Raw genomic sequence first — 25,918 nt, 5'->3', positions numbered from 1 at the left:
TAGACAATCAAGGAGTTTTACTTAGTCGATGGTATTGACAGGTATCATGAGTCGTAATTTTATGATTTTCTCATTGAAGTATTTCGCGAGTTTGTCTGCCGCTGGTGTGTCTGTGCTGTTAGAGGTCACCGGTGTAGTATCTAGTAATTTGTTCACGAGTTGGAAGAGTTTATGTGTGTCCTTGTAGTCTAGTCCAATTTTAGTTTTGTAGTATAATCTTTTAGTTTGTCTTATAGTGTATTTATATTTTCTTTGTAGTTGCTTCCAAGCGTTGAGTGTGGAGTCGTCTTTCTTTTTATTCCATGCTCGTTCTAACCTTTTAACTTGTGTTTTTAGTTTTTTCAGTTCTTCGTTGAACCATGGTATTGAGTTCCTATTGTGTGAGGTTCTGGTTTGAAGTGGTGCTATGTTGTCTAATATGTTTCTGCATCTATTGTCCCATTCTTGGAGAAATTGGTTTTTATCTGTCTTTATAGTCCATCCATCATAGTAGAACTCTTGCCAGAATATTAACGGGTCTATTTTGCCTCTCTTGGTGTAGGTTGTTAGTTCTTGTTTGGGCGGTGAATCTTTCATTCGCCATTGGAGGGAGAGGTTTGCTTTATAGTGGTCGGACCACGGTGTGGGTGTCCACTTTGAGGCATATTTTCAAAGCACTTACCCTTCCAAAGTTCCATAGGTTTCTATGGAACTTTGGAAGACTGCTTTGAAAATATGCCTCTTTGTGTCTGTTAGTACAAGATTTAAGTCAGGGGCGAATTTATGTATAATGTCTAGTGTATGTCCTTTAGTATGGGTTGGCTGCGTATTTGTTCTATGAAAATCCCATAGTTGGAGGAATTCTTCGCATTCTTGGGCGTTTGTTGAGGTAGGATCTTCAAGGTGCAGGTTGATATCCCCTACTATAAGAAGGTTTGAGGTAGAGACACATGTGTTCGATATAAAGTCCATAAAGTGTGTTTGGCTATCCTGCCAGTTGCCTGGCGGTCTGTAGAGCAGGACTACGCTAAGGTGTTCCTGCAGGTTTGGGTGATTGATTCTAACTGAGGCAATTTCAAGTTGGGGCAGGATGGATTTGGCTGTGGTTATGATGGTGAACTGGGATCTGTAGATTATGGCTATTCCTCCCCCTCTTTTTCCGTTTCTTGACCAGTGGGTAATTCTGTAACCTGGGGGGCATAGATCTAAAATTATGGGGTCTTTGAGGTCATGAATCCAGGTTTCAGTAATGAATAAGAGATCAAGGTTGTCTGTTGTGATCCAATCTGTTGTTGTTGTTGTTTTATTAACTACTGATCTAGCGTTTACATAACCCAATTGGATTGGTTTGTATGGGTTGGTTTGGGACGAAGATGTGTTGATTTTTATTAGTTGTCTGTTCTCTTGGTATCTGGTTTTGTTGGGTCCTTTCTTCCCTTTCTGTTGGTTGTTTCCGTGTGTAGTTGCTTTTCCTTTTGATTGGTTATTATTCTTTTGGTCTGGTGTATTGTAGTTGAGTTGTCTGTAGGGTCTGTGTGGGGGGTTGTCCATGCGTAGTAGATTAGGGGGAGGAAATAAATTATTAAAAGCAGTTTGTTAATGTTCATATTGGCGTTGATTAGTGTAATACAGTAAGCTAATTAAAAGTAATGGTCGGCAGTGCAAGGCGGTGTTAGCTGATGAAATTTTACAGTCAGTAGTGTAGTATGTGTAGTGAATTAGGGTGCCTTAGGAGTCGTTGGTATGAGTTAGTATTATAATTCAAATGATTCAATACTACATATACAGAAAAAATGCTATATGATGCAATACAAATATTGGAGATCTAGAGTCAGTTAAATAAGCATTTCAGTTCAGGCGTTTGAATAAGTCAACAAAATAATTTAGACTTTAGTCTCTGTTTCCCCTCTCCTGCGTTGTCATTAGACCTCTGGGTTCAGTTCCTTGAAGGAGTTTTTTTTTTTTATATTTCGTGCAGGTGGTTTACTCACGGTTACAATTTAGAGGTATTATTATTCTAGTCATTGAGACGGAGTCTTCTCCGCTGGTCCCTCCGAGTTCCTCACCACAGCTTCGCGTGTTTTGCCTGTCGTGGATCGGTTCGGCTGGGTGCCCTCAGGTTGAGATCCGTCGAACAGCTGATTTTCCGTCTCGGTCAGTCCCCGTTGGGCTCATTAGTTCCTGTCTACAATCCCTGCTGGTGTCACTGGTCGGGGCTCGGTGTGGTAAGGTGGAACTCCTGAAGTTTGCGGGGCCTCTCTCTCCACAATCGTCGCGGTCATCGCTATCGGCGTGGGTCGGTGGTGTTCGGGCTGGTTGCAGCGTCTTCGTTGGTGTCCTAGTTCTCGCCGTTCTTACAGCGTACGGCACCTCCTTCTGTCTTCAATCGCTGCTCCGCGAACCCACCGCGGGTGGTCAGTTGCTCAGCGCTCCCTCGACTCTCAGCGTACGGAGGGGCCGTAGCCCATGATGTCGGACCAAGGAAGACGCTGCCGCCTGAACTGGACCACAATCCTAGTCGGGATAGAGTCGTCTCCCGCGACGGCCCGCCTAGGACGTCGGACGAAGTCTGCGGCCGTTCAGCCCATGTTCTGCAAGTGAGACCTTTCTGTCCAGGGGGGCGGATGGTGAGTGAGGTCAGCTAGGGCAGCGCCTTGGCCACACTGCTGTGTTCGCTGCTCCGCGATCCCAGCTGGGAGGGGGTCGTCTGTGGTGTCGGTCCGTTTGGGGAGGGCCGACAATCGGTTTGCTGCCGTTCAACCCACGGTCTGTCGGTGAGACCTTCTGTCCGGAGTGGTGGTAAGGACCGAGTCCGAGTAGGGTAGCGCCTCGGCCATGCAGCGAAGCTGGAGCTGCGGTCAAGCCCCAGCGTCGGATCGCTCGTCTTGGTAGCCCCCGATATGCCCTGGAGGTGTCCTGCACTCAGCAGCACCCTTCTTGTGCGGGCCAGGTAGCTGTGCGATCCCGTTTGGACGTAAATTCTGATTGGGGTCACTAGAGCATCAGCTCCGTGACCCTCTTCTCAGCGGCCATTTTATATAGAGGAGGTCTATAAAATAATGAGTGGAGTTGAACGGGTAGATGTGAAGCTTAAAAGCTACTTACAAACAAGCTAACTTTCAGAAATCCCTGAAGACTCACCTGTTCAACAAGGCATACCAACAAGATCAACAACTAGAAATGTAACACAAAGCAACCTTGCCTGTCATCAACAATGCCCCTGCGCATTCCTACTTGCTTGAATTGATCTAGACCTATTAACAATATGTTTTCTACTTATTCTCATTTGCTTAATCTTCGATGATACTACTTTCCATTTAACACTAACAGTTATCTCCTATTCTACTATCTACTAACAATAACACATTGTAATCCACATTGAGCCTGCAAAAAGGTGGGAAAATGTGGGGTACAAATGCAATAAATAAATACATAAATAAAGCGTCTGTTTACGCTTTCCAAAAATACTAGGACTAGGGGACATGTGATGAAGCTACAATGTAGTAAATTTAAAATGAATCGGAGAAAATATTTCTTCACTCAACATGTAATTAAACTCTGGAATTCGTTGCCAGAGAATGTGGTAAAGGCGGTTAGCTTAGCGGAGTTTAAAAAAGGTTTGGACGGCTTCCTAAAGAAAAAATCCATAGACCATTATTAAATGGACTTGGGGAGAATCCACTACTTCTGGGATTCTGTACACACGAACCTTATTCTACCACAACATTACTGTATTTGTTCATACCGGAATGGGTGAACGCCTTTATGGTACTATGTAAGCCACATCGATCATGCAAATAGGTGGGAAAATGTTGGATACAAATCTAACAAATAAATAAAATAAATGGAAAAGGGAAATGGGACTTGATATACCACCTCTCTGTGGTTTTTGCAACTACATTCAAAGCGGTTCACATAGTATATTCAGGTACTTATTTGTACCAGGGGCAATGGAGGGTTAAGTGACTTGCCCAGAGTCACAAGAAGCTGCAGTGGGAATCAAACTCAGTTCCCCAGGATCAGAGTCCACTGCACTAACCACTAGGCTACATTTTTGGGATCTTGCCAGGTATTTGTGACCTGGATTGGCCACTGTTAGAAACAGGATCCTGGGCTTGATGGACCTTTGGTCTTTCCCAGTGTGGAAATACTTATGTTCTTAACTCCTTTTAGAAGAATGTAGCCCTTTGGCTTAGCTTCAGCTCCCAGGGTGTTCACAAAATGCCTAGCAGTAGTTGCAGCTTCTGGTCAGGGGTGCATACATAGTAACATAGTAGATGACGGCAGAAAAAGACCTGCACGGTCCATCCAGTCTGCCCAACAAGATAAACTCATATATACAACTCTTTGTGTATACCCTACCTTGATTTGTACCTGTCCTCTTCAGGGCACAGACCGTTTAAGTCTGCCCAGCGCTATCCCCGCCTCCCAACCACCAGCCCCGCCTCCCACCACCTGCTCTGGTACAGATCGTATAAGTCTGCTCAGCATTATCCCCGCCTCCCAACCACCAGCCCTGGCACAGACCTTATAAGTCTGCCCAGTACTATCCCCGCCTCCCAATCTCGGCTAAGCTCCTGAGGAAACATTCCTTCTGAACAGGATTCCTTTATGTTTATCCCACTCATGTTTGAATTCTGTTACTGTTTTCATTTCCACCACCTCCCGTGGGAGGGCATTCCAAGCATCTACCACTCTCTCTGAAAAAATACTTCCTGACATTTTTCTTGAGTCTGCCCCCCTTCAATCTCATTTCATGTCCTCTAGTTCTATCGCCTTCCCCTCTCTGGAAAAGGTTCGTTTGCGGGTTAATACCTTTCAAATATTTGAACATCTGTATCATATCACCCCTGTTTCTCCTTTCCTCCAGGGTATACATGTTCAGGTCAACAAGTCTCTCCTCATACGTCTTGGAACGCAAATCCCATACCATTCTCGTAGCTTTTCTTTGTACCGCTTCCATTTTTTTTAACATCCTTCGCAAGATACGGCCTCCAAAACTGAACACAATACTCCAGGTGGGGCCTCACCAACGTCTTATACAGGGGCATCAACACCCCCTTTCTTCTGCTGGTCACACCTCTCTATATACAACCCAGCAATATTCTAGCTACAGCCACCGCTTTCTCACACTGTTTCGTCGCCTCCAGATCCTCAGATACTATCACCCCAAGATCCCTCTCCCCGTCCGTACCTATCAGACTCTCCCCGCGTAACACATACGTCTCCCTTGGATTTCTACACCCTAAATGCATCACTTTGTATTTCTTCGCATTGAATTTTAATTGCCAAACTTTAGACCATTCTTCTAGCTTCCGCAGATCTTTTTTCATGTTTTCCACTCCCTCCGGGGTGTCCACTCTGTTGCAAATCTTGGTGTCATCCGTAAAAAGGCAAACTTTACCTTGTAACCCTTCAGCAATGTCACTCACAAATATATTGAATAGAATCGGCCCCAGCACCGATCCCTGAGGCACTCCCCTACTCACCTTTCCTTCCTCTGAGCGAGCTCCATTCACCATCACCCTCTGGCATCTGCCCGTAAACCAGTTTCTAATCCAGTTCACCACTTCAGGTCCTATCTTTAGCCTGTCTAGTTTATTCAAGAGCCTCCTGTGGGGAACCGTGTCAAAAGCTTTGCTGAAATCTAAGTAGGTTATGTCCATAGCACGTCCTTGATTTAATTCTCCTGTCACCCAGTCAAAGAATTCAATGAGATTCATTTGGCACGATTTCCCTTTGGTGAAACCATGTTGTCTCAGATCTTGCAACTTAATTTGCTTCTAAGAAATTCACTATCCTTTCCTTCAGCATCGCTTCCATTACTTTTCCAATAATCGAAGTGAGGCTTACCAACCTGTAGTTTCCGGCTTCTTTCCTATCACCACTTTTGTGAAGAGGGACCACCTCCGCCGTTCTACAATCCCACGGAACCTGTCCCATCTCCAAGGATTTATTAAATCGTTAAGAGGACCCGCCAGAACCTGTCTGAGCTCCCTCAATATCCTGGGGTGCATCCCGTCCGGTCCCACTGCTTTGTCCACCTTTAGATTTTTAAGTTGTTCAACACTTCTGATGTAGCATACACTTCTGATTTTTAAGTTGTTAACTTCTGATGTAGCATCCAGGATCTCTGCTCAAGGAATAGCAGTGTTCAGACTCTCATGACTGCGTGTTTCTGACCTGGATCATTCGGTCCAGCAGAGGATAGCGGATGTTCCTTGCTAGGTGGGATAATCTTTTCGGAGAGAAGGTAGAGGATCTAGTTGACCAGATCAAGAAGCGCACAGATGCTATGGATTCTCTCTCCCACTGGGCGCCTTCTGCTACAGCCTCCTCATCTAGGAGGTTTTTGGAGGGAAGAGAAGTGCTCCCTATTCCTACTCTAGGCGTAGGTACACTCCTGCTTCTCGGCAGCATGCCTAGGCCGAGCCCCAGCGCGCTCATTCTCGTCAACAGCGTGCGTCTAAGGCCCATTCTGCTCCCCAGCAAAAGCAAGGGACGAGCTTTTGACTGGCTCCAGTTCAGCATAGCCTCTATCAAATTGTCCGTGCCGGACAACTTGCCGGTAGGAGGGAGGTTGATGTTTTTTTTCACCAAAGGTGGCCTCTTATAACCTCCGACCGGTGGGTTCTTCAAATAGTCTGGTTAGGATACACCCTCAATCTGGAATCCAAACCTCCAAATTGTCCACTGGGAGCTCATTCGTTCAGCACTTAGCACAGGCAGGTACTTGCAGAGGAACTCTCCCCCTTTCTGAAGACCCATGCGGTCGAACCCATTCCACCAGGGGAAGAATGGCTGGGATTCTGTTCCAGGTACTTCCTTGTGCAGAAGAAAACTGGTGGGATGCGTCCTATCCTAGACCTAAGGGCCCTGAACAAATTCCTGGTACGAGAGAAGTTCAGGATGGTTTCCCTGGGCACCCTTCTTCCCATGATTCAGGAAAACGATTGGCTATGCTCTCTGGACTTAAAGGACACTTACACTCATATCCCAATACTTCTAGTTCACAGGAAGTATCTTTGATTTTGGCTGGGAATGCAATCCTTTCAGTTCTACGTACTGCCATTTGGCTTAGCTTCAGCTCCCAGGGTGTTCACAAAATGCCTAGCAGTAGTTGCAGCTTCGCTACGCAGACTGGGAGTGCATGTGTTCCCTTATCTCGACGATTGGCTGGTGAAGAGCACCTCGGAAGACTATTCAGGTACCCCAAGTCCCATCTCATTCCTGTTCAGAAATTAGAGTTATTGGAGCATTGCTCGACATGACAACGGTTCAAACCTATCTTCCCGCGACACGGGCAGACATTCTTCTGTCCTTACTGTTCAGGGTTCGAGCGTCACAGTAAGTCACTGCTTGGCAGATGTTGAGACTCTTGGGGTATATGGCCTCTACAGTTCATGTTACGCCAATGGCACGTTTGTGCATTAAATCTGCTCTATGGACCCTAGCTTCTCAGTGGTGTCAGGCCACAGGGAATCTGGAAGATGCCATCCATCTATCCACCGACTTTGTGCATTCCATTCAATGGTGGACAGTTCGATCCAGTTTGACCATGGGACACACATTGCAAATTCCTTAGCCTCGGAAAGAGCTAACCACGGTTGCATCTCTCCTGGGGTGGGGGGCTCATGTTGATGGGCTTCTCACTCAGGGAGCCGGGAACCCCCAGAAAACATCTTCAGGTCAATCTCCTGGAGCTTCGAGCAATCTGGAACACTCTAAAGGCTTTCAGAGACCAGCTGTCCAACCAAATTATCTTAATTCAAACAATCAGGTTGTGATTTATTACACCAACAAGCAAGGGGACACCAGATCTCTTCTTCTTTGTCAGGAAGCCGTCCAGATGTGGCTTTGGGCACAAGCCGTCACGGCATATTTGTCCGAGCCTCTTACCTGGCAATTGTAAACAACAGTCTGGCCGACAGACTGAGCAGGGAAATGCAACCTCATGAGTGGTTGCTAAATATGGATGTAGCCTGCGACAGACTAGCGTCAGATGCCTTTCTCCTAAATTGGGGAACAGGCCTTCTGTATGCGTATCCTCCCAAACCTCTGGTGGTGAAAACCGTGCTGAAGCTCAAGCAAGACTGAGGAACTATGATTGCGCCGTACTGGTTGCGTCAGATTTGGTTCCCTCTTCTTCTGGAGTTGTCCTCCGAAAAACCGTGGCGACTGAAGTGTGTTCCAACCCTCATCACTCAGTACAAGGGGTCACTTCTACATCCCAACCTCCAGTCTCTGACTCTCACTGCCTGGATGTTGAGAGCCTAGAATTCGCCTTCCTTGGGTCTTTCAGAGTGTGTCTCCCGAGTCTTGCTTGCTTCCAGGAAAGATTCCACTAAGAGGTGTTACTCTTTTTAAATGGAGAAAGTTTGCCATCTGGTGTGACAGCAAGGCTGTAGATCCCCTTTCCTGTCCTACACAGACCCTGCTTGAATACCTTCTATATTTATCTGGTCTTGACTATCTCCGTAAGGGTTCACCTTAGTGCAATTAGTGCATATCATCAGCGTGTAGAGGGTAAGCCCTATCACTGGACGGCCTTTAGTTGTTCGCTTCATGAGAGGTTTGCTTTTGTCAAAGCCCCCTGTCAAACCTCCACCAGTATTATGGGATCTCAACGTCGTTCTCACCCAGCTGATGAAAGCTCCTTTTGAACCACTGATTTCCTTCCATCTGAAGTACTTGACATGGAAGGTCGTTTTCTTGGTGGCTGTTACTTCAGCTCATAGGATCAGTGAGCTTCAGGCCCTAGTAGTGGATTCACCTTATACTAAGTTTCATCACAACAGAGTAGTCCTCCGCACGCACCCTAAGTTCCTACCAAAGGTGGGTTTGGAGTTCTATCTGAACCAGTTGATTGTCTTGACAACATTTTTCCCCATCCTCATTCCCACTCTGGCGAAAGCAGCTTGCACACCTTGGGCTGCAAGAGAGCATTGGCCTTTTACATCGAGTAGATGAAGCCCTTCAGACAGTCCGCCCAGTTGTTTGTTTCTTTTGATCCCAACAGGAGGGGAATCGCCATTGGAAAACGCACAGTTTCCAATTGGCTAGCAGATTGCATTTCCTTTGCTTATGCCCAGGCTGGGCTGACTCTGGAGGGCCATGTCACAGCTCGCTTCATGGCTGCCTTGGTGGCTCACTTAGTCAGCCTCCATTGAAGAGATTTGCAAAGCTGCAATATGGTCTTCAGCAGGATACCCAACGCGATAGTCAGTTTGGACAGTCGGTGCTGCAGAATCGGTTTGGGTTTAGAATCCAACTCCACCCCCTAGACCCTTTTTGTTCTGTTCCAGGCTGCGCTCTCAGCTGCTTGTATATAGTTTCAGGTTAATCTATGTTATGTCCTTGCCGTTGCGAGGTCCAGTTGACCAACATTTGTTGTTTTGGGTGAGCCTGGATGCTAGGGATACCCCAACTGTGAGAATAATACAGCCTGCTTGTCCTCGGAGAAAGTGAAGATACTTACCTGTAGCAGGTATTCTCCAAAGAGAGCAGGCTGATTATTCTCAGAAACCCACTCACCTCCCCTTGGAGTTGTCCTCTGTTCTGTGTTTTTTTTTTTTAGTCGTGACTGAACTGAGGAGCGCAGCGGGCGGGAAGGCACTCAGCGCATGCGCAGTCGGATGCGCGGTGCGCTAGAATGCTCCAGCAAACTTTTTTGCTGTTCTAAATGCCGGTTCCCGGGCCAGCGCAGATCACCGACCCAACTGTGAGAAGAATCAGCCTGCTACAGGTAAGTATCTTCGTTTTCTCTTACCCTGACTGGTGGAGTGGAGGTAAGAGTAACCTTGGGGAAGAGATTGGGAGAGATACGAGAGATCACTATCGGTGATCCATGTTTCTACAAGACAGATTATATCTAAGGAATGACGTGGGATCTAGTCTTTTAGAAGCAGTGAGAGCATTTCTGTGCTATTGGGTTAGTTCTGGGAGCATGTTAAGGTACATAAACATCTGTGCTATTTTTATAAAATAAAAATCAAAATAAATCGTAAGAGGTCTCATGTATTTTAAATCATCAGTCCATATAAGTTCAGTGAGAGTTATTCTTAAAGTGATCCAAAATCAACAAAAAATTATATAACTTCTTTTCATACAAAACCAAGTAGAGGAGTGTGGTAGCCGTGTTAGTCCACTCTTAAGGTTATCAATAGAAATCAAACAAAATAAAACATGGAAAAGAAAATAAGATGATACCTTTTTTATTGGACATAACTTAATACATTTCTTGATTAGCTTTCGAAGGTTGCCCTTCTTAGTCAGATCGGAAATAAGCAATTGTGCTAGCTGACAGTGTATATAAGTGAAAACATTCAAGCATATCATTGATATTCTAACAGGATGGGTATGGATAGTTGAGGGGTGGGGTGATCAACAGAGACATACAGCTTTATGGTTTATGTTTAAATCATTTTTATTTGGATCAAAGCAACAACAAATTCACCGCATGTGTTTACAGATTTGTTCAAATTCAACTTCAATTCTTAACAAGTTCACATACCTTGGATTATTTTTATTCCCAAACCTCCCTTCCTTTCCCATTCCATGTTTCGTCAACTGAGATAACAGAACAATTAACTATTAACAGCAGTTCACATTTTCTTGTCTCCAATCCTAAATCTTCGTATCTTCCCACCCCCCGCCCTTCCCACCCCAGCCCAACTTCTTCTTCTTCTACCATGTAATTAGTTCAAATATTCAGCAGATAACTACGTGCTGCTGGCGTCATAGTGTCCCAAAAGGGATGCCACTTCTGTCAAAATGTTTTCCCAATCTCTGAGTCAAAGTCTTTGACGGCCATTCGTTCTATCCGCATCAAGGATATCATACGGGTCCGCCACTGTTGCCATGTGGGATATTTATATGACATCCATTCAGATAGTATCGTCTGCTTGCCAACGATTATTGCCCGCAGTACAAATGCTGTATATCCTTTTCTGGGCCTTGTCCCCAGCTTAGGCTGCCCAAAGAGCAAAGAAAACTCATAGTGCCACCGCTGACCCCATATCCTGTTCACAGTAAGTATGATTTGTTTCCAGAACTTCTGGATACCCACACAGGACCAGTACATGTGGCCCAAAGTTGCTCCATCCGCGCCACACTTTGGACATTCTCCCCAGGGTGACAACCCCATATAAAATGCTCTCTTCGGTGGTATGTGCAGACGTAAGGCCATCTTATATTGTAATTCCCAGTGTGTCGCTAGGTTTGTGACTCGTCGTATCTGCAAGATATGGTTTTTCAGCTGCTGTGTCGTAACCACTTCTTGTAAGTCTGCTGACCACTGTTGTGCCAGTCTGTGGTATTCTATTTCTGGGGCCGTGTCTCGTATATGTCTGTGGTGATATGACATTGGCACCCTCTGTTGGGACTCCAGCGAAAAAGCCGCTGATAGTTCCTCTTGTACGTCCTCTGTCAATGAAGTCCATGGCAGGGATAATATATAATGCTTTAATTGTCCGTAGTAAAAATAATCCCTGTCTGGCAGGGCATATTCTTCTTGTAGATCAGAGAATGTCCTAATTTTGCCCTCTCTAGTCACCACCTGGAGTAGGTATACAATGCCTTTATCTTTCCATCTGTGAAAAACAGTGTATAATTGTCCTGGTACAAAGGCGGGATTATCACATATGGCCAGGTAAGGTGTTACTTTTGTCGAAAAATGATGTAAACGGCACACCCACCCCCACACCGCTTTTGCAGTGTTCATAATTCCAGAATATTTCAGGATATTTGGCATGGGTGCACCTGTGCTATGCAAATAATAACTAAAATGAATTTCCGGAATTAAGCCCAGCTCCATGGATGCATTAGTATAGTCACTTGTATGTCTATACCAGTCATTTATTTGTCTCATGCCACTAGCAATATTCAAAAAACGTATATTTAGAAGCCCCAGCCCCCCGTATTCCACTGGTATACTTAAAGATGAAATTGGGAGGCGGGCTCTTTTACCTTTCCAGAGGAACTTTTGTACATGTTGATTCAAAAGCCGCTCCTCCCTCCCTCTTAAATATAATGGGACTGTTTGGAGTATAAATATCCATCGCGGGGCAACGCTCATATTAAACAGCGCAATCCTTCCCAGTAGAGACACGGGGAGTGCGCTCCAAGCCTGTAACTTCAGTTTAGTTTCGTTAAGTAGCTTTTGCAGGTTAAGTTCGTATAATTGTGTAAGCTCTGCAGGAATGCGCACTCCTAAATATTTAATGAAATTCTTTTCCCATCTGAGGGGGAATTTATTTTTCCATCCTTGACCTTCTCCCTGTACCACCTCTAGGGCATACGATTTAGATAAATTTAACTTAAAACCCGAAATCCCGCCAAATTTCTCTATTTCTTTTAACAACGCCTCCATGGAGCTAGGTGGATCCGTTATTGTTAACAGTAAGTCGTCAGCAAAGGCCAATACTTTCACAGTCTGGCCCGCCACCGACACCCCTGCGATACTTCCATGGCTCATTAATGTACGCAGCAATGGTTCCAGGTATATCACAAATAAGGCTGGGGATAGGGGACATCCCTGCCTAGTTCCCCTCATGATCTCAAACTCTTTCTCCCTTATCCCATTTACAAGCACACTTGCCCCTGGCCTACTGTAAAGTGTTTTAACTGCTTGTACGAACCAGCCTTGTATCCCCATCGCATGCATAGTTTGAAATAAGTACCTCCACCCCACCCTATCGAACGCCTTTTCGGCATCCATACTCACGACTACTGATGGCTCATTCCTATCTTGGCAACTCGACATTGCCAATAACAAGCGTCGTACATTATGTGTTGCCTGCCTATTTCGCACAAATCCAACTTGTTCTGTATTAATCAATTTTGGTAAATATTGTGCTAATCTTTTTGCAAGTATCCCTGCCAGCAGTTTCGTATCAACATTTATTAGTGATATTGGTCTAAAGTCCTCAGCTCTATTCAATGGCTTTCCTGGTTTAGGTATCAACGTGATTAAAGCCGAGTTTGCATATGCCGGGAATACCCCCTTCTCTATTACCTCTTCATAATATTCCAGCAACGCTACTTGCGCCTCCCGGGGCAATGTTTTATAATATTCCCCTGTGTAGCCATCAGGGCCTGGTGCGGAGCGATGCTTTAGTCCCTTAATTGCCTGTTGTAGCTCAGTTAAGTCCAGCGGGGCATTAAGGGCGGCCACTTCTTCGGGTAACAGTGTTGAGAGACCCGCCTTTGTTAGATAATCTTGTACTAAGCTGTCATTTGGGGGTGCCTCAGACGAGTAGAGTGAGGCATAGTATTTGGTAAAAATTTGCCCTATTTCTTTTTGTTTTACTGTAAGTCTGCCTCCTTCCTCCTGTAGCGCAGCCACCACCCGGGGTCCCCCCCAGTTCTTTATTACCCTAGTCAATAGGCGCCCTGTCCTATTCCCAAAACGCTGTAACTTGTATTTATAATATATCGCTGATCTAGTCTCATTTTCATGAAGTAAGGTGTTCAAAGTAGTCTGCATCACTTTCAAGGTCTCTAAGTTATGTGATGTAGGTCTATGCATATGGGTACGTTTAGCTTTAGCCAGTTGCTTTTCCAACTGCAGTATGGTTGCAGCTCGGCGTTTCTTTCTTAAATTACAATAGGCAATGATATCCCCTCTAAGGACTGCCTTTGATGCAGACCAGTACAAAGTCGGGTCCGCCAGTGCATGTGCCCCATTGTGAGTTGCATATTCTTCCCATCTTTTTGCCAGGTATTCCTGAAATTGGGGTTCGTTATGGAGGTATGCCGGGTATCTCCACCCTGCCCCCCCAACATTGTCTCCAGGCGCCTCTAATTCTATCCACACCAAGGCATGGTCTGATACCTCCTCCGGCCCTATACAAGCTGCCCTCACCTGGGGGAACATAGACCTCTCTATTAATATATAATCTAATCTCGCTAAGGTACCATGAGCCCTGGATCTATGTGTATAGTCTCGTTCACCGGGATGTAACACCCTCCACACATCTACTAAATTCAAAGTTTTTACAAACATAGGTAGCTCCCTTGCCCTTTGCCCAGAGTAATGTATGGAAGCTGGATTTGAGGTGTCCTCTGTTGGGTCTAAGATTAAATTAAAGTCCCCAAGAGCTAAAATCTTCTCTATTTTGTGTTGAAGGCACCTGCTCCCCAGGTCCCGAAAAAATTCTCGGGCCATATATTCCTACCAGTAAAAATTCCATACCTTGTACCCATACCCGTAGTATAATGGATCTACCCTGCTTCCCTTTCTCCTCCACAGATACCTTACACGCTAGACCTTTTCTAAAGAGTACTGCCACTCCTCCCTTCCTTCCTTTAGCAGCCACCGCATAACATTCTCCCACCCACGATCTCTGTAATTTTTTGTGTTCCTCGTCACTAAGGCGTGTTTCTTGCAGACAGGCAATATCAGCTCGGTGTCTTTTAAGGGCCGTCAGAATTTTATTCCGTTTTATAGGGGATGTAATACCCCCTACATTCCATGTTATCACTCTAAGTGGCATGTCTGTAGATTATCTCTAACCTTCTGGTTTTGGCCTTATCATGTGTATTTATAAAACCGTTACGCTCTAAGCCTCTACTTATCTGCCTCATAGCTGTTCCTTGTATTGTGTTGTTGACAAGGCCCCAGTAGTTATTATATATATCGGGCTTCCCCCCTTCCTCCAATTTCCCTCCCCCCTCCCATCCCCTTAACTCCCCAGCTATGCAGTCACCCTTTTCCATCCCCCTAGTCAAGCCAGGTGATGAAACTGTGACCCCAGTAACCATTCGAGACCCCGCACCCCACAAGTTAACAGGTTGTTATACATTTTTACTCATACATAACTTACACACCCCGTTTCCGCAAGGCGTTCCTCTGGCTTTTAGTTAAGTCCAGGTCAAACAGCTTCCAATATTTTATTCTCTATTAAGTACTTTTTAGCGTCTGCCACTTTAGAAAATATTTGCCATTTGTCTTGCACAAAAATTGCTAACTGGGCTGGATATTGTAGTCTGAAACGGATTTTCTTCTGTGCCAAAGATGCACAGATACCATGAAATTGTTTTCGTTTTTCTTGCACAGTGGTAGAGTAATCCTGAAATATCAATATATTCCTGTTGTTATGTTTTAAAGTATCTCGTTTGAGTTTAAAGCCTTGAAGTATTTCAATTTTGTGGCGGTAGTTTAATATCTTCGCGATGACCACACGTGGCCGGTTTCGGTCTTCCATTCTCCGGCCCACACGGTGCGCCCTTTCTATCACAATTGGGCCCATTGTGTCCGTTAGGGCTAGTTCCTTGGAAAGCCATGTTTCTAACCACGTTTCGAGATTGCGCTCAGGTAGTGCCTCGTCCAGGCCCACAATACGTATATTATTCCTGCGTGCTCGATTCTCGTGGTCATCTAATAAGCTCCTCTGCTCCGCTAATTGTTGGCGCAGGCTTGCAATATCTGGGCCATACGTACGAGAGTCATCCTCAACCGCCGAAACCCTGGTCTCCAGATCGCTCACCCGGATCCCCAATCCATCTAGTGCTGTCTGGTAGGTTTCCAGTTTATTGTTCAGCGCTATCCACTTCGGCTCCCAGGCCCTCTCGATCGCTTGTGTTAATTGCGATAGTTGGGAGTCTGTGAATGAGGGCCCTGGCGCCATTATCTCTTCAGCCATCTTGGCCTCTCCGCTACTCGCTTTATTTTTATCTTTCTTCGTGGTTTTTTGCGCCATTGCAGCCAGCGGCGATTTAAGGTATTTTTCCATATAATGAAAGCGGATTGTAAAAATCTAACGTGCGATAATTAATCTTTAGTGGAGTCGGGGTCTCGGAGCCTCGGGAGCACGCTGCTTCCTAGCTCATGACGTCACCGGAAGTCCCGCTTTATGGTTTATAATGGGCTAGGAACCCCAGGTCCTTGTTAAGTCCTTTCTGTTGGGTGTTAAAATATTCAATCATTCTGACTTCAAAGGTCTTACGTTCTTGGATGGTTTTAAAGTTACCTTTCAGTATTCTCACTGTGAAATCACTGGTACAGTGTCCTGGTTCTGTGAAGTGCTGTCCCACCGGGGTGGGAGCCCTACTGGCTGTATTGTTCATGTGATGTCTATGTAAACTGAATCTTGTCTTAAGCATCTGGCCTGTTTCTCCAATATAGCATCCTTCGTTACATTTTTTACACTGAATGATATATACCACATTGGAAGATGAGCAAGTGAAAGATCCCTTTATGTTGAATATCTTTCCTTTGTGGGTAACTGTGGGGTCCTGTGAAATATTTTGGCATAGTTTGCAACTGGATAAATTACAGGGAAGTGTGCCCTTCTGTTCCTTTTCAGTCTGTGATGGAAGTTTACTTCTGATTAGCTTGTGTTTTAAGTTGGGTGGTTGTCGGAAGGCCAGTACTGGTGGGGATGGGAATATCTCTTTCAGTAATTCATCCTCCTGGAGTATAGGTTGTAGATCTCTTATGATTTTCCTCAGTTTTTCCAGCTCTGGATTGTATGTCACTACAAGGGGAATTCTGTCTGTGGATTTTTTCTCCTTGTACTGTAGCAGATTCTCCCTGGGTGTTTTGAGGGAGGAGGCAATATTCTTGGAGATTATTTTGGGGTTGTATCCTTTCTGTTTGAAGGATGCACTCAGGCTTTTAAGGTGTCTGTCTCTGTCCCCTGGGTCAGAGCAGATACGGTGGTATCTTGTGGCTTGGCTGTAAATGATGGATCTTTTTGTATGTGAAGGATGGAAGCTGGAGTTGTGGAGGTAGCTGCATCTGTCTGTGGGGTTTCTTGTATATAGATGTTTGTATACAGCCATCACTGATTGAGACCGTGGTGTCCAAAAAATTGACTTTTTCTGGGGAGTAGTCAATTTTGAATCTGATTGTAGGATGGTATGTATTGAAGGCAGAATAAAATTGTTTCAGAGTTTCTTCACCCTCCGTCCAAATCATAAAAATGTCATCGATGTATCGGTAGTATTTTAGAGGTTTGGTCTGGTGTGTATTCAGAAATGTCTTTTCCAGCTCAGCCATAAAAAGATTGGCATATTGGGGTGCTGTCCTGGTGCCCATCGCAGTGCCCATTATTTGCAGATAGATATCATTGTTAATGCGGAAGTAGTTGTGAGTTAAAATGAATTTGATTAATTTTGTAAAGAACTGAGAACAAAGGCTGGAAAGGAAAGAAGTTATTTGATCCCTCTCTGTTCCTGTTAGGTATAAAAATCAGAGCACATGGCTCTGCTGCTGGTTCTTTCTCTGCTTCCCCCTTCTTCTTCTTCCGCCATACCCCAAGGCTTTCTCTTTCTCTGCATCCCTCCCCCCTCCTTGCCTTTCTCTCATTGATTCCCATCTAAACCCACACACACAGATACAGCACTGTAATATTTACCTGTACTAAGTGCTGTGAGCCTATATATGTAAATACAATATACTTATATATATCCAAACCCGTGTGGAATGTGTATTCTTGGGAACCCACTGCCTCTGTGAACTGGACCCGGGACCATACCTAGACAACGAATGCTGACAGAGACTGGCAGGAAATAGTGTAAAGTGACAGAAAATGAAGTGGTTTCCAAAGAAAGATATGTAATGTATTAAATGTGGTACTGTTACACTTCATACCCCTTCCAATACAAAGTTGGAAGATATATCAGTCCTTTCTGAGCAGCCAAAACACAGCATTAAATTAATTCAACTTTCCATCCACCCTAACAAGCCTAGAAGTACATATCAAAAACATGCAAAACAAAATGTCCTTACTTACCCAGCTGGAGATCCTCTTGTGAAACCGAGAACGAGCCCCCAAAATATTCACATTCGTTGTCTAGGTATGGACCCGGGTCCAGTTCGCAGAGGCAGTGGGTTCCCAAGAATACACAATCCACACGGGTTTGGATATATATATAGAGAAAGTATATTGTATTTACATATATAGGCTCACAACACTTAGTACAGGTAAATATTACAGTGCTGTATTTGTGTGTGTGGGTTTAGATGGGAATCAATGAGAGAAAGGTAAGGAGGGGGGGCGGGGTGCAGAGAAAGAGAAAGCCTTGGGGTATGGCTGAAGAAGAAGGGGAAAGCAGAGAAAGAACCAGCAGCAGAGCCATGTGCTCTGATTTTTATACCTAACAGGAACAGAGAGGGATCAAATAACTTCTTTCCTTTCCAGCCTTTGTTCTCAGTTCTTTCCTTTGCAAACTCCAGTTTAATTTCCTGATGTAAGGAAGGTGAGCATTTTCACAGGTTTTAGTCATTGAAGTCCCTAGTTTTGGATCGTCTCTGGCTTTCATTATTCTCAGAGAGCCCTGCTCCCAGATGCCCAGAGAGGACAAAGGTATTTTAATTAGGGGTACTTGCGAAAACAAAGGGCTAGCAGGCAGCTGGGCAACATTTGGTCCATCTGCCATTCTCAGGGCTTCCTGAGGGATGGGGGAGTTATCAGAAGCTGGTTTCCTATTAATCTAAGTATGTCCAGCAATCTTGATGTCCAGCAATCCTGACATGGACCATCAATTTTTGATCGGCAAACCACTGGAATTTTAAGTTATAAGTGATTTTTGGTTTTGCACAAAAGGAAGTTTATATAAATTTTTGTGGATTTTGGATCACTTTGGGGCCCTTTTACTAAAGCTTGGTGTGCACTAATTCCATTAGTACACACTAAATGCTAAGAAGCCCATAAATATAAAATGGGCATCTTAGCATTTAGCATGCACTAAGCTTTACTAAAGGGCCGCTTTAAGAATAACTCTCACTAAACTTATATGGACTGATGATTAAAAACATATGACACCTCTTATGATTTATTTTGAGGGTTGTCTAGTTATGATAGTCCAAAAACATCCTTTGTAAAGTTTAGTGTTTGATATTCATGATCATTGGATGGTCTTTAAAAAAAAATTGGCACATTTTTGGATATTTTTATAGGTTTCTATATTGTAAAATTACCCCCATATATTTTTTAAACTGAAAACAAATTTCTACCAGCATCTAATTTTTTCTTTCTTTTGTTTTCAGACCTTAAATAACTTTTGCAGTCAGATTGGGGATGACCGGCCAATCTCTTTCTGCCATTTCAGTCCCAACTCCAAACTCCTGGCTACCGCATGTTGGTAAGTCTATCGCTGTAGTGTATATCGGGGTGATCCCTAGAGAAGTATTTATTAGCCTTCTGCTGGCCAGTCAAGTTTTCAGGAATACCACATTAAATACATAGGCAGATCTGCATATTTTGGAAATCCATTATGTACAAATCTGTTTCATGCATATTCATTATAATCTAGAAAACCCGACTGACAAGCAGGCTTATTTTCGAAAGAGAAGGGCACCCATCTTCCAACACAAATTGGGAGATGGGCGTCCTTCTCTCAGTGTCGCCCAAATCGGCATAATCGAAAGCCAATTTTGGGCGTCCTCAACTGCTTTCTGTCGCGGGGACGACCAAAGTTCACGGGGGCTTGTCGGCACCGTAGCAAAGACGGGACTGGGGCGTGATTAAGAGATGGGTGTCCTCGGCCGATAATGGAAAAAAGAAGGGCGTCCCTGACGAGCACTTGGCTGACTTTACTTGGTCCATTTTTTCTTGCCCGAACTGACCAGATGACCACCGGAGGGAATCGGGGATGACTTCCCCTTACTCCCCCAGTGGTCACCAACCCCCTCCCACCCTAAAAAAAACTTTTTGCCAGCCTCAAATGTCATACCCAGCTGCATGACAGCAGTATGCAGGTCCCTGGAGCAGTTTTAGTGGGTGCCGTGCACTTCAGCCAGGCAGACCCAGGCCCATTCCCCCCCCTTCACCTGTTACACTTGTGGTGGTAAATGTGAGCCCTCCAAAACCCACCCGAAACCCACTGTTACCCACATGTAGGTGCCCCCCTTCACCCCTTAGGGCTATGGTAGTGGTGTACAGTTGTGGGGAGTGGGTTTTGGGGGCTCAGCACACAAGATAAGGGAGCTATGCACCTGGGAGCAATTTGTGAAGTCCACTGCAGTTACCCCCTAGGGTCCCCGGTTGGTGTCCTGGCATGTGAGGAGGACCGGTGCACTACGAGTTCTGGCTCCTCCCACGACCAAAGGGTTGGATTTGGTCATTTTTGAGATGGGCGTCCTCAGTTTCCATTATGGCCGAAAACCGGGGACAACCATCTGTAAGGTCGACCTAAATGTTGAGATTTGGGCATCCTCGACCATATTATCGAAACGAAAGATGGACGCCCATCTTGTTTCGACAATACGTGGGGCCGTCCTTTGAGGACGCCCTCATGAAAACTTGGGCACCCCATTCGATTATGCCCTAAGTGTGTTTACAGGCGAGGATTGAGAAGCACTATCCTAGAGAATGAGTACCAATTGCAAAGATTTCTGAGCTCAGCTCTGAGTCCAGGAGAGGAGGTGGAACAAAACCTTAAGTACAGAACACTTTCTATTGCAGGAGAATATGCATGATTTTCACTGTTTTATACTTCTGCTTCTGCCGCCTTCCCCATAAATTCATAGCATTGTATTTTTACATTTGAATTACTTAAACAAAATTTCTGTTTCCCTGGCCTTCAAAATAGGTTAAATCATGCAGTTAGTAATTTTTATTTATTTATTTTTTTACCAAGTTTTTATGTGTTCTCACTGTAGTGTCATCAGCTGTTTGACAGCATGCTTCACTGATATTCTTATAGTTTGATAGCTGTTAACCTTTCATTGAACAATTTTGATTTGTCTTAGTGAATCTTGTGATGGGCTGATGTTTGGTTGTAATAAAGTTTACTGTTTTGTTTAATAGGAGTGGGCTGTGTAAACTCTGGTCTGTACCTGACTGTAATCTAGTTAAGACGCTGAGAGGTAATGTATTCTTTCACTGTATCTGATGCTCCTTTCCTTAGTTGTATTACTGTGGTTATAGGTTATTCTCCGAGGACAAGCAGGCTCCATATTCTTACGTGTGGGTCGTCGTCTGTGATGCCCCAGGAGACCAGAACTTTTCTTTAGAAAAAACTAGAAGATTGTAGAGTGCTCGCCCGCGCAGGCCCGAGCGCATTGTGCATGCGCAAGCCGCTTCCCGCCCACGACGCGAGCGTGACTGAATCACGGTCTTTTTTTCCGTGATTGAGGAGAGTTGTTATTTCAGACTGCTCTCCTTCATTTTCGCTCAGGAGACCATGATTTATTGCGTTTTACGCGCCCTTTTCTTCTTTTTTCTTTTTTCTTCTCCTTCAAAATAAATGTAAAAAAAAAAGTTGTTCCTTTATTTTTTTTCTACCCGGTTGGAAGTTTCCTTTCTTTTTCCGTTGCGGCCACCCTCAGGCCGCTTGGTCGCGTTTTTTCCTGCGCCTTTTCCTTTGGCACAATCGAGCCATTTAATTTCGCGGACGCTATTTTTCCATCCATGACATCAAGGACTCCCAGCGGCTTCAAGCACTGTACTCGCTGCAACCGGACCATCTCGAGTACTGACCCCCCACGCGTGGTGCCTTCAGTGTCTTGGGCCCGATCATCTTCCGGCTGCTTGTAAGCTGTGCAAGTTGATGAAAAAGAGGACCCAGGTAGCTCGAGATGCTCAGCGTGAGCGGCTTTTCCCAGATCGATCTGGTCCTTCGACGTCAGCATCGACTTCGGTACCGAGGTCGGCGGTGTCGACGTTGAGGGAAGCAGCATTGAGAGGCCAGGTAATGGCTGCCGAAAGAGCATTTCGAGCTGGGAGCAGCGAGGCATCGAGTGGGTCTCCACCTGTCTCGAGGCCCCCCGGGACTGACCTTCGTCAGACCTGGCCCCAAGGAGGCGTGAGGATTTCACGTCCTCCTCGGTACCGAGGAGTGTCGATGACGGGTGTCGGGCGAAGACTAAGAAGCATCGCCATCGATCTCCTTCCAGACACGGTACCAAGAGCTCTGGGGAGCCGAGGGAGTCGGCACCCGAGAAGTGTCGGCGCCAGGAGGACCGCTCACCCTCCATTCAGGAGGTGCCGATGCGTCGGTCGTCCGTAAGCCTGATACCGGCTCTCGACCCCCCTCAGATTTTGGCACCGGCCTCACAGCCTTTTCCGATGGTAGGTCTCGATGAGCGTCTCCGGGCCATTCTTCCAGAAATTCTGGAAGGGCTGCTCTGTCCATCTGCTTTGGTACCGGGGGTGCTTGCATCTCTTGTACCTACTGCTGAGACGGCGTCTGGTCCATCTCCTGTGAGGAGGTCCCCGACCTCGGTACCGCTTGCGGTACCGGAGCCGGTTATCACTCGGGTTGACTTCCCCTCGACGTCGGTGGAGGAAGATTCGCCGGAGTCCATACAGGGGTCGACTTCTCGACATCCCCCATGAGGACGTCGATCCTCGAAGTCGAGACAGGCTCGGGTTCGAGCTGCTGTTTGAGAGCTTCTGTCCGATACCGAAGAGGAGCACTCATGGGGAGAGGAGGAAGACCCCAGGTATTTTTCGGAAGAAGACTCCCAGGGGCTTCCTTCTGATCCTACTCTGCCTATTGAAGTTAGACAATCTCCACCTGAGAGTCTTACTTTTTCATCTTCTGTGCAGGAAATGTCTAAGGACATTCCATTTCCCATGGAGGCTGTGGATGAGCCCAGGGCTGAGATTTTCGAGGTCCTGGATTATCCTTCTCCGCCTGCAGAGGTTGCAACGGTCCCCCCTGCACAATACATTCAGGGAAGTGATGTTGCGGAATTGGTCTTGCCCTCTCTCTAATTCAGTTGTCAACAAGAAGTCCGAGTCCCAGTACAGAGTCCATGGAGAGCCTGTGATGGTGAAGGCCCAACTTCCTCACGATTCCATGGTGGTGGACTCTGCTCTCAGATGAGCCAAGAGTACTAGAGACTATGCCTCGGCGCCCCTGGGCAGAGAGTCTAGGACCTTGGATTCTTTTGAGAGGCATACGTATCAGGCTGGAATGCTCACTGCCAACATCCAAACATACCAGCTGTACACCAGCATTCACTTACTCGGTTAAGCAGCTGTCCAGTTTAGTGGAAGCTTTTCCTCCGGAGCTTGCTGAACCTTTTCACCAGGTGATCAGGCAGCAGAAGGCGTGTTGCAAATTCCTGGCCGGGAGGCCTACGACACTTTTGATGCCACATCCCGAGTAACTGCTCAGGGTATCGTTATGCGCAGACTCTCATGGCTGCGTGTCTCGGACCTGGATCAGAAGACCCAACAGCGAATGGCGGGTGTTCTTTGCTGGGGGGATAGCCTTTTTGGAGAGAAGGTTGAGGATATGGTCGATTCCCTCAAGAAGCATCATGATGCTATGGATTCTCTCTCCCGCCGGACGCCTACTGCTACTACCTCCTCCTCTAGGAGGTTTTTTGGAGGGAAGAGGAGTGCTCCCTATTCCTATAATAGGCATAGGTACACTCGTACCTCTCGACAGCCTGTTCAAGCTCGCTCCCAGCAGGCTCGCTCTTCTCAGCAGAGTGCGCCAAAGGCCCCTCCAGCTCCCCAGCAAAAGCAAGGGACGGGCTTTTGACTTGCTCCAGAGCAGCATAGCTGAGGTAAGTGTCCTTGCCGGACGATCTGCCTGTTGGGGGGAGGTTGATATTTTTTCACCAAAGGTGAGTTCTTCAAATAGTCCGGTTAGGATATGCTCTCAATCTGGAATCAAAACCTCCAAATTTCCCGCCAGGAGCGCAATCCTTCAGCTCCCAGCACAAGCAGGTACTTGCAGAGGAACTCTCCGCCCTTCTGAAGGCCAATGCGGTCCAACCCGTTCCACCAGGGGAAGAAGGGCTGGGATTCTATTCCAGGTACTTCCTTGTGCAAAAGAAAACGGGGGATGCGTCCCATCCTAGACCTAAGGGCCCTGAACAAATTTCTAGTCCAGGAAAAGTTCAGGATGCTTTCCCTGGGCACCCTTCTTCCCATGATTCAGGAAAATGATTGGCTCTGCTCTCTGGACTTAAAGGACGCCTATACTCACATCTCGGTTCTTCCAGCTCACAGGAAGTACCTTCGAATTCGTTTGGGAACTCAGCATTTTCAGTAGTGCATGCTGCCCTTTGGTCTAGCATCTGTGCCCAGGGTCTTTACAAAGTGCTTGGCAGTTGTCGCAGCATCGCTATGCAGACTGGGAGTGCATGTGTTTCCTTATCTTGACGATTGGCTGGTAAAGAACACCACGGAGGCAGGAGTTGTACGATCCATGCAGACTACTATTCAACTGCTCGAACTGCTGTTGTTTGTAATAAATTATCCCAAGTCCCACCTAGTTCCAGTTCAGAAATTGGAATTCATAGGAGCTCTGTTGAACACAAGGACGTCTTGAGCTTATCTCCCCCGGGCAAGGGCGGACAATCTTCTAGCCTTAGTGTCCTCAGCTCGAGCATCTCAACAGATCACAGCTCGACAAATGTTGAGGCTTCTCGGCCACATGGCCTCCACAGTTCATGTGACTCCCATGGCACGTCTACATATGAGCTCAGCTTAATGGACCCTAGCTTCCCAGTGGTGTCAGGCTACAGGGGATCTACCGATTTTTGCAATTCCCTACAGTGGTGGACCATTCGCTCCAATCTGACCTTGGGAAGTCCATTCCAAATTCCTTAGCCACAAAAAGTGCTGACAACGGATGCATCCCTCTTGGGGTGGGGAGCTCATGTAGATGGGCTTCACACTGAAGGAGCTTGGTCCTTTCAGGAAAAAGGTCTTCAGATCAACCTCCTGGAATTGCGAGCGATCTGGAACGCTCTAAAGGCTTTCAGAGATCAGCTGTCCAACCAAATTATCCTAATTCAGACAGACAGTCAGGTTGCGATGTTACTACACCAACAAGCAGGGGGGCACTGGATCTTGCCCTCTGTGTCAGGAAGCCATCAGGATGTGGCTTTGGGCACATCAGCACGACATGATTCTCCAAGCCACGTATCTGGCAGGCGTAAACAACAGTCTGGCCGACAAGTTGAGCAGGATAATGGAACCTCACGAGTGGTCGCTGAACATGGACATTGTTCGAAAGATCTACCGAGCGTGGTGCACCCCCTTGGTGGATCTTTTTGCAACTCAGATCAATCACAAGATCCCTCAGTTCTGTTCCAGGCTTCAGGTCCATGACAGACTCGCATCAGGCCTTCTGTATGCGTATCCTCCCATACCTTTAGTAGGGAAGACTCTGCTGAAACTCAGGCAAGACCGAGGAACCATGATTCTGATAGCACCTTTCTGGCCCCATCAGATCTGGTTCCCTCTTCTTCTGGTCTTGTCCTCCGAAGAACAGTGGAGATTGGACTGTTTTCAGACCCTCATCACTCAGAACGCGGAGTCGCTTCTACATCCCAACCTCCGGTCTCTTGCTGTCATGGCCTGGATGTTGAGAACTTAGAAGTTGCCTCTTTAGGCTTTTCAGAGGGTGTCTCTCGAGTCTTGCTTGCTTCCAGGAAAGATTCCACGAAAAGGAGTTATTCTTTTAAATGGAGGAGGTTTGCCATTTGGTATGACAGCAAGGCCATAGATCCTTTTTCTTGTCCTACACGGTCCCTGCTTGAATACCTTCTACACTTATCAGAGTCGGGTCTTAAGATTAACTCAATAAGAGTTCATCTTAGTGCAATCAGTGCTTATCATCAACTTGTGGAAGGTCAGGCTATCTCTGGACAGCCTTTAGTAGTTTGCTTCATGACAGGTTTGCTTTTGTCAAAGCTCCCTGTCACACATCCACCAGTGTCATGGGATCTCAATGTCGTTCTCACCCAGCTGATGAAAGCTCCTTTTGAGCCACTGAATTCCTGCCATCTGAAGTACTTGACCTGGAAGGTCGTTTTCTTGGTGGCTGTTACTTCAGCTCGTAGAGTCAGTGAGCTCCAAGCTCTAGTAGTCCGTGCTCCATATATTAAATTCCATCATAACAGAGTAGTTCTCCGCACTCAACCTAAGTTCTTGTCGGAAGGTGGTGTCGGAGTTCCATCTTAACCAGTCAATTGTCTTGCCAACATTTTTTCCCCGTCCACACACCCGCCCTGGTGAGGACA

General features: G+C 46.1%; 1 protein-coding gene across 4 annotated transcripts in view; it reads left to right on the top strand.

Annotated features, from left to right (window-relative positions):
* The window catches only part of PRPF4 (pre-mRNA processing factor 4), a 682,089-nt gene that overhangs the window by 481,796 nt on the left and 174,375 nt on the right, over positions 1-25,918 (top strand). For all 4 annotated transcript variants that reach the window (XM_030206511.1, XM_030206510.1, XM_030206512.1 and 1 more), the window contains exons 7-8: positions 18,974-19,068; positions 20,736-20,794. In XM_030206511.1, coding sequence (XP_030062371.1) covers positions 18,974-19,068; positions 20,736-20,794 — 154 coding nt within the window. The remainder of the gene's footprint in view (positions 1-18,973; positions 19,069-20,735; positions 20,795-25,918) is intronic.

This window comes from Microcaecilia unicolor, chromosome 6, assembly GCF_901765095.1.
Source record: "Microcaecilia unicolor chromosome 6, aMicUni1.1, whole genome shotgun sequence".
NCBI classification, from domain to species: domain Eukaryota; kingdom Metazoa; phylum Chordata; class Amphibia; order Gymnophiona; family Siphonopidae; genus Microcaecilia; species Microcaecilia unicolor.
Note: the sequence above shows the minus strand (reverse complement) of the source record. Positions and strands in the feature narration are given on the sequence as shown.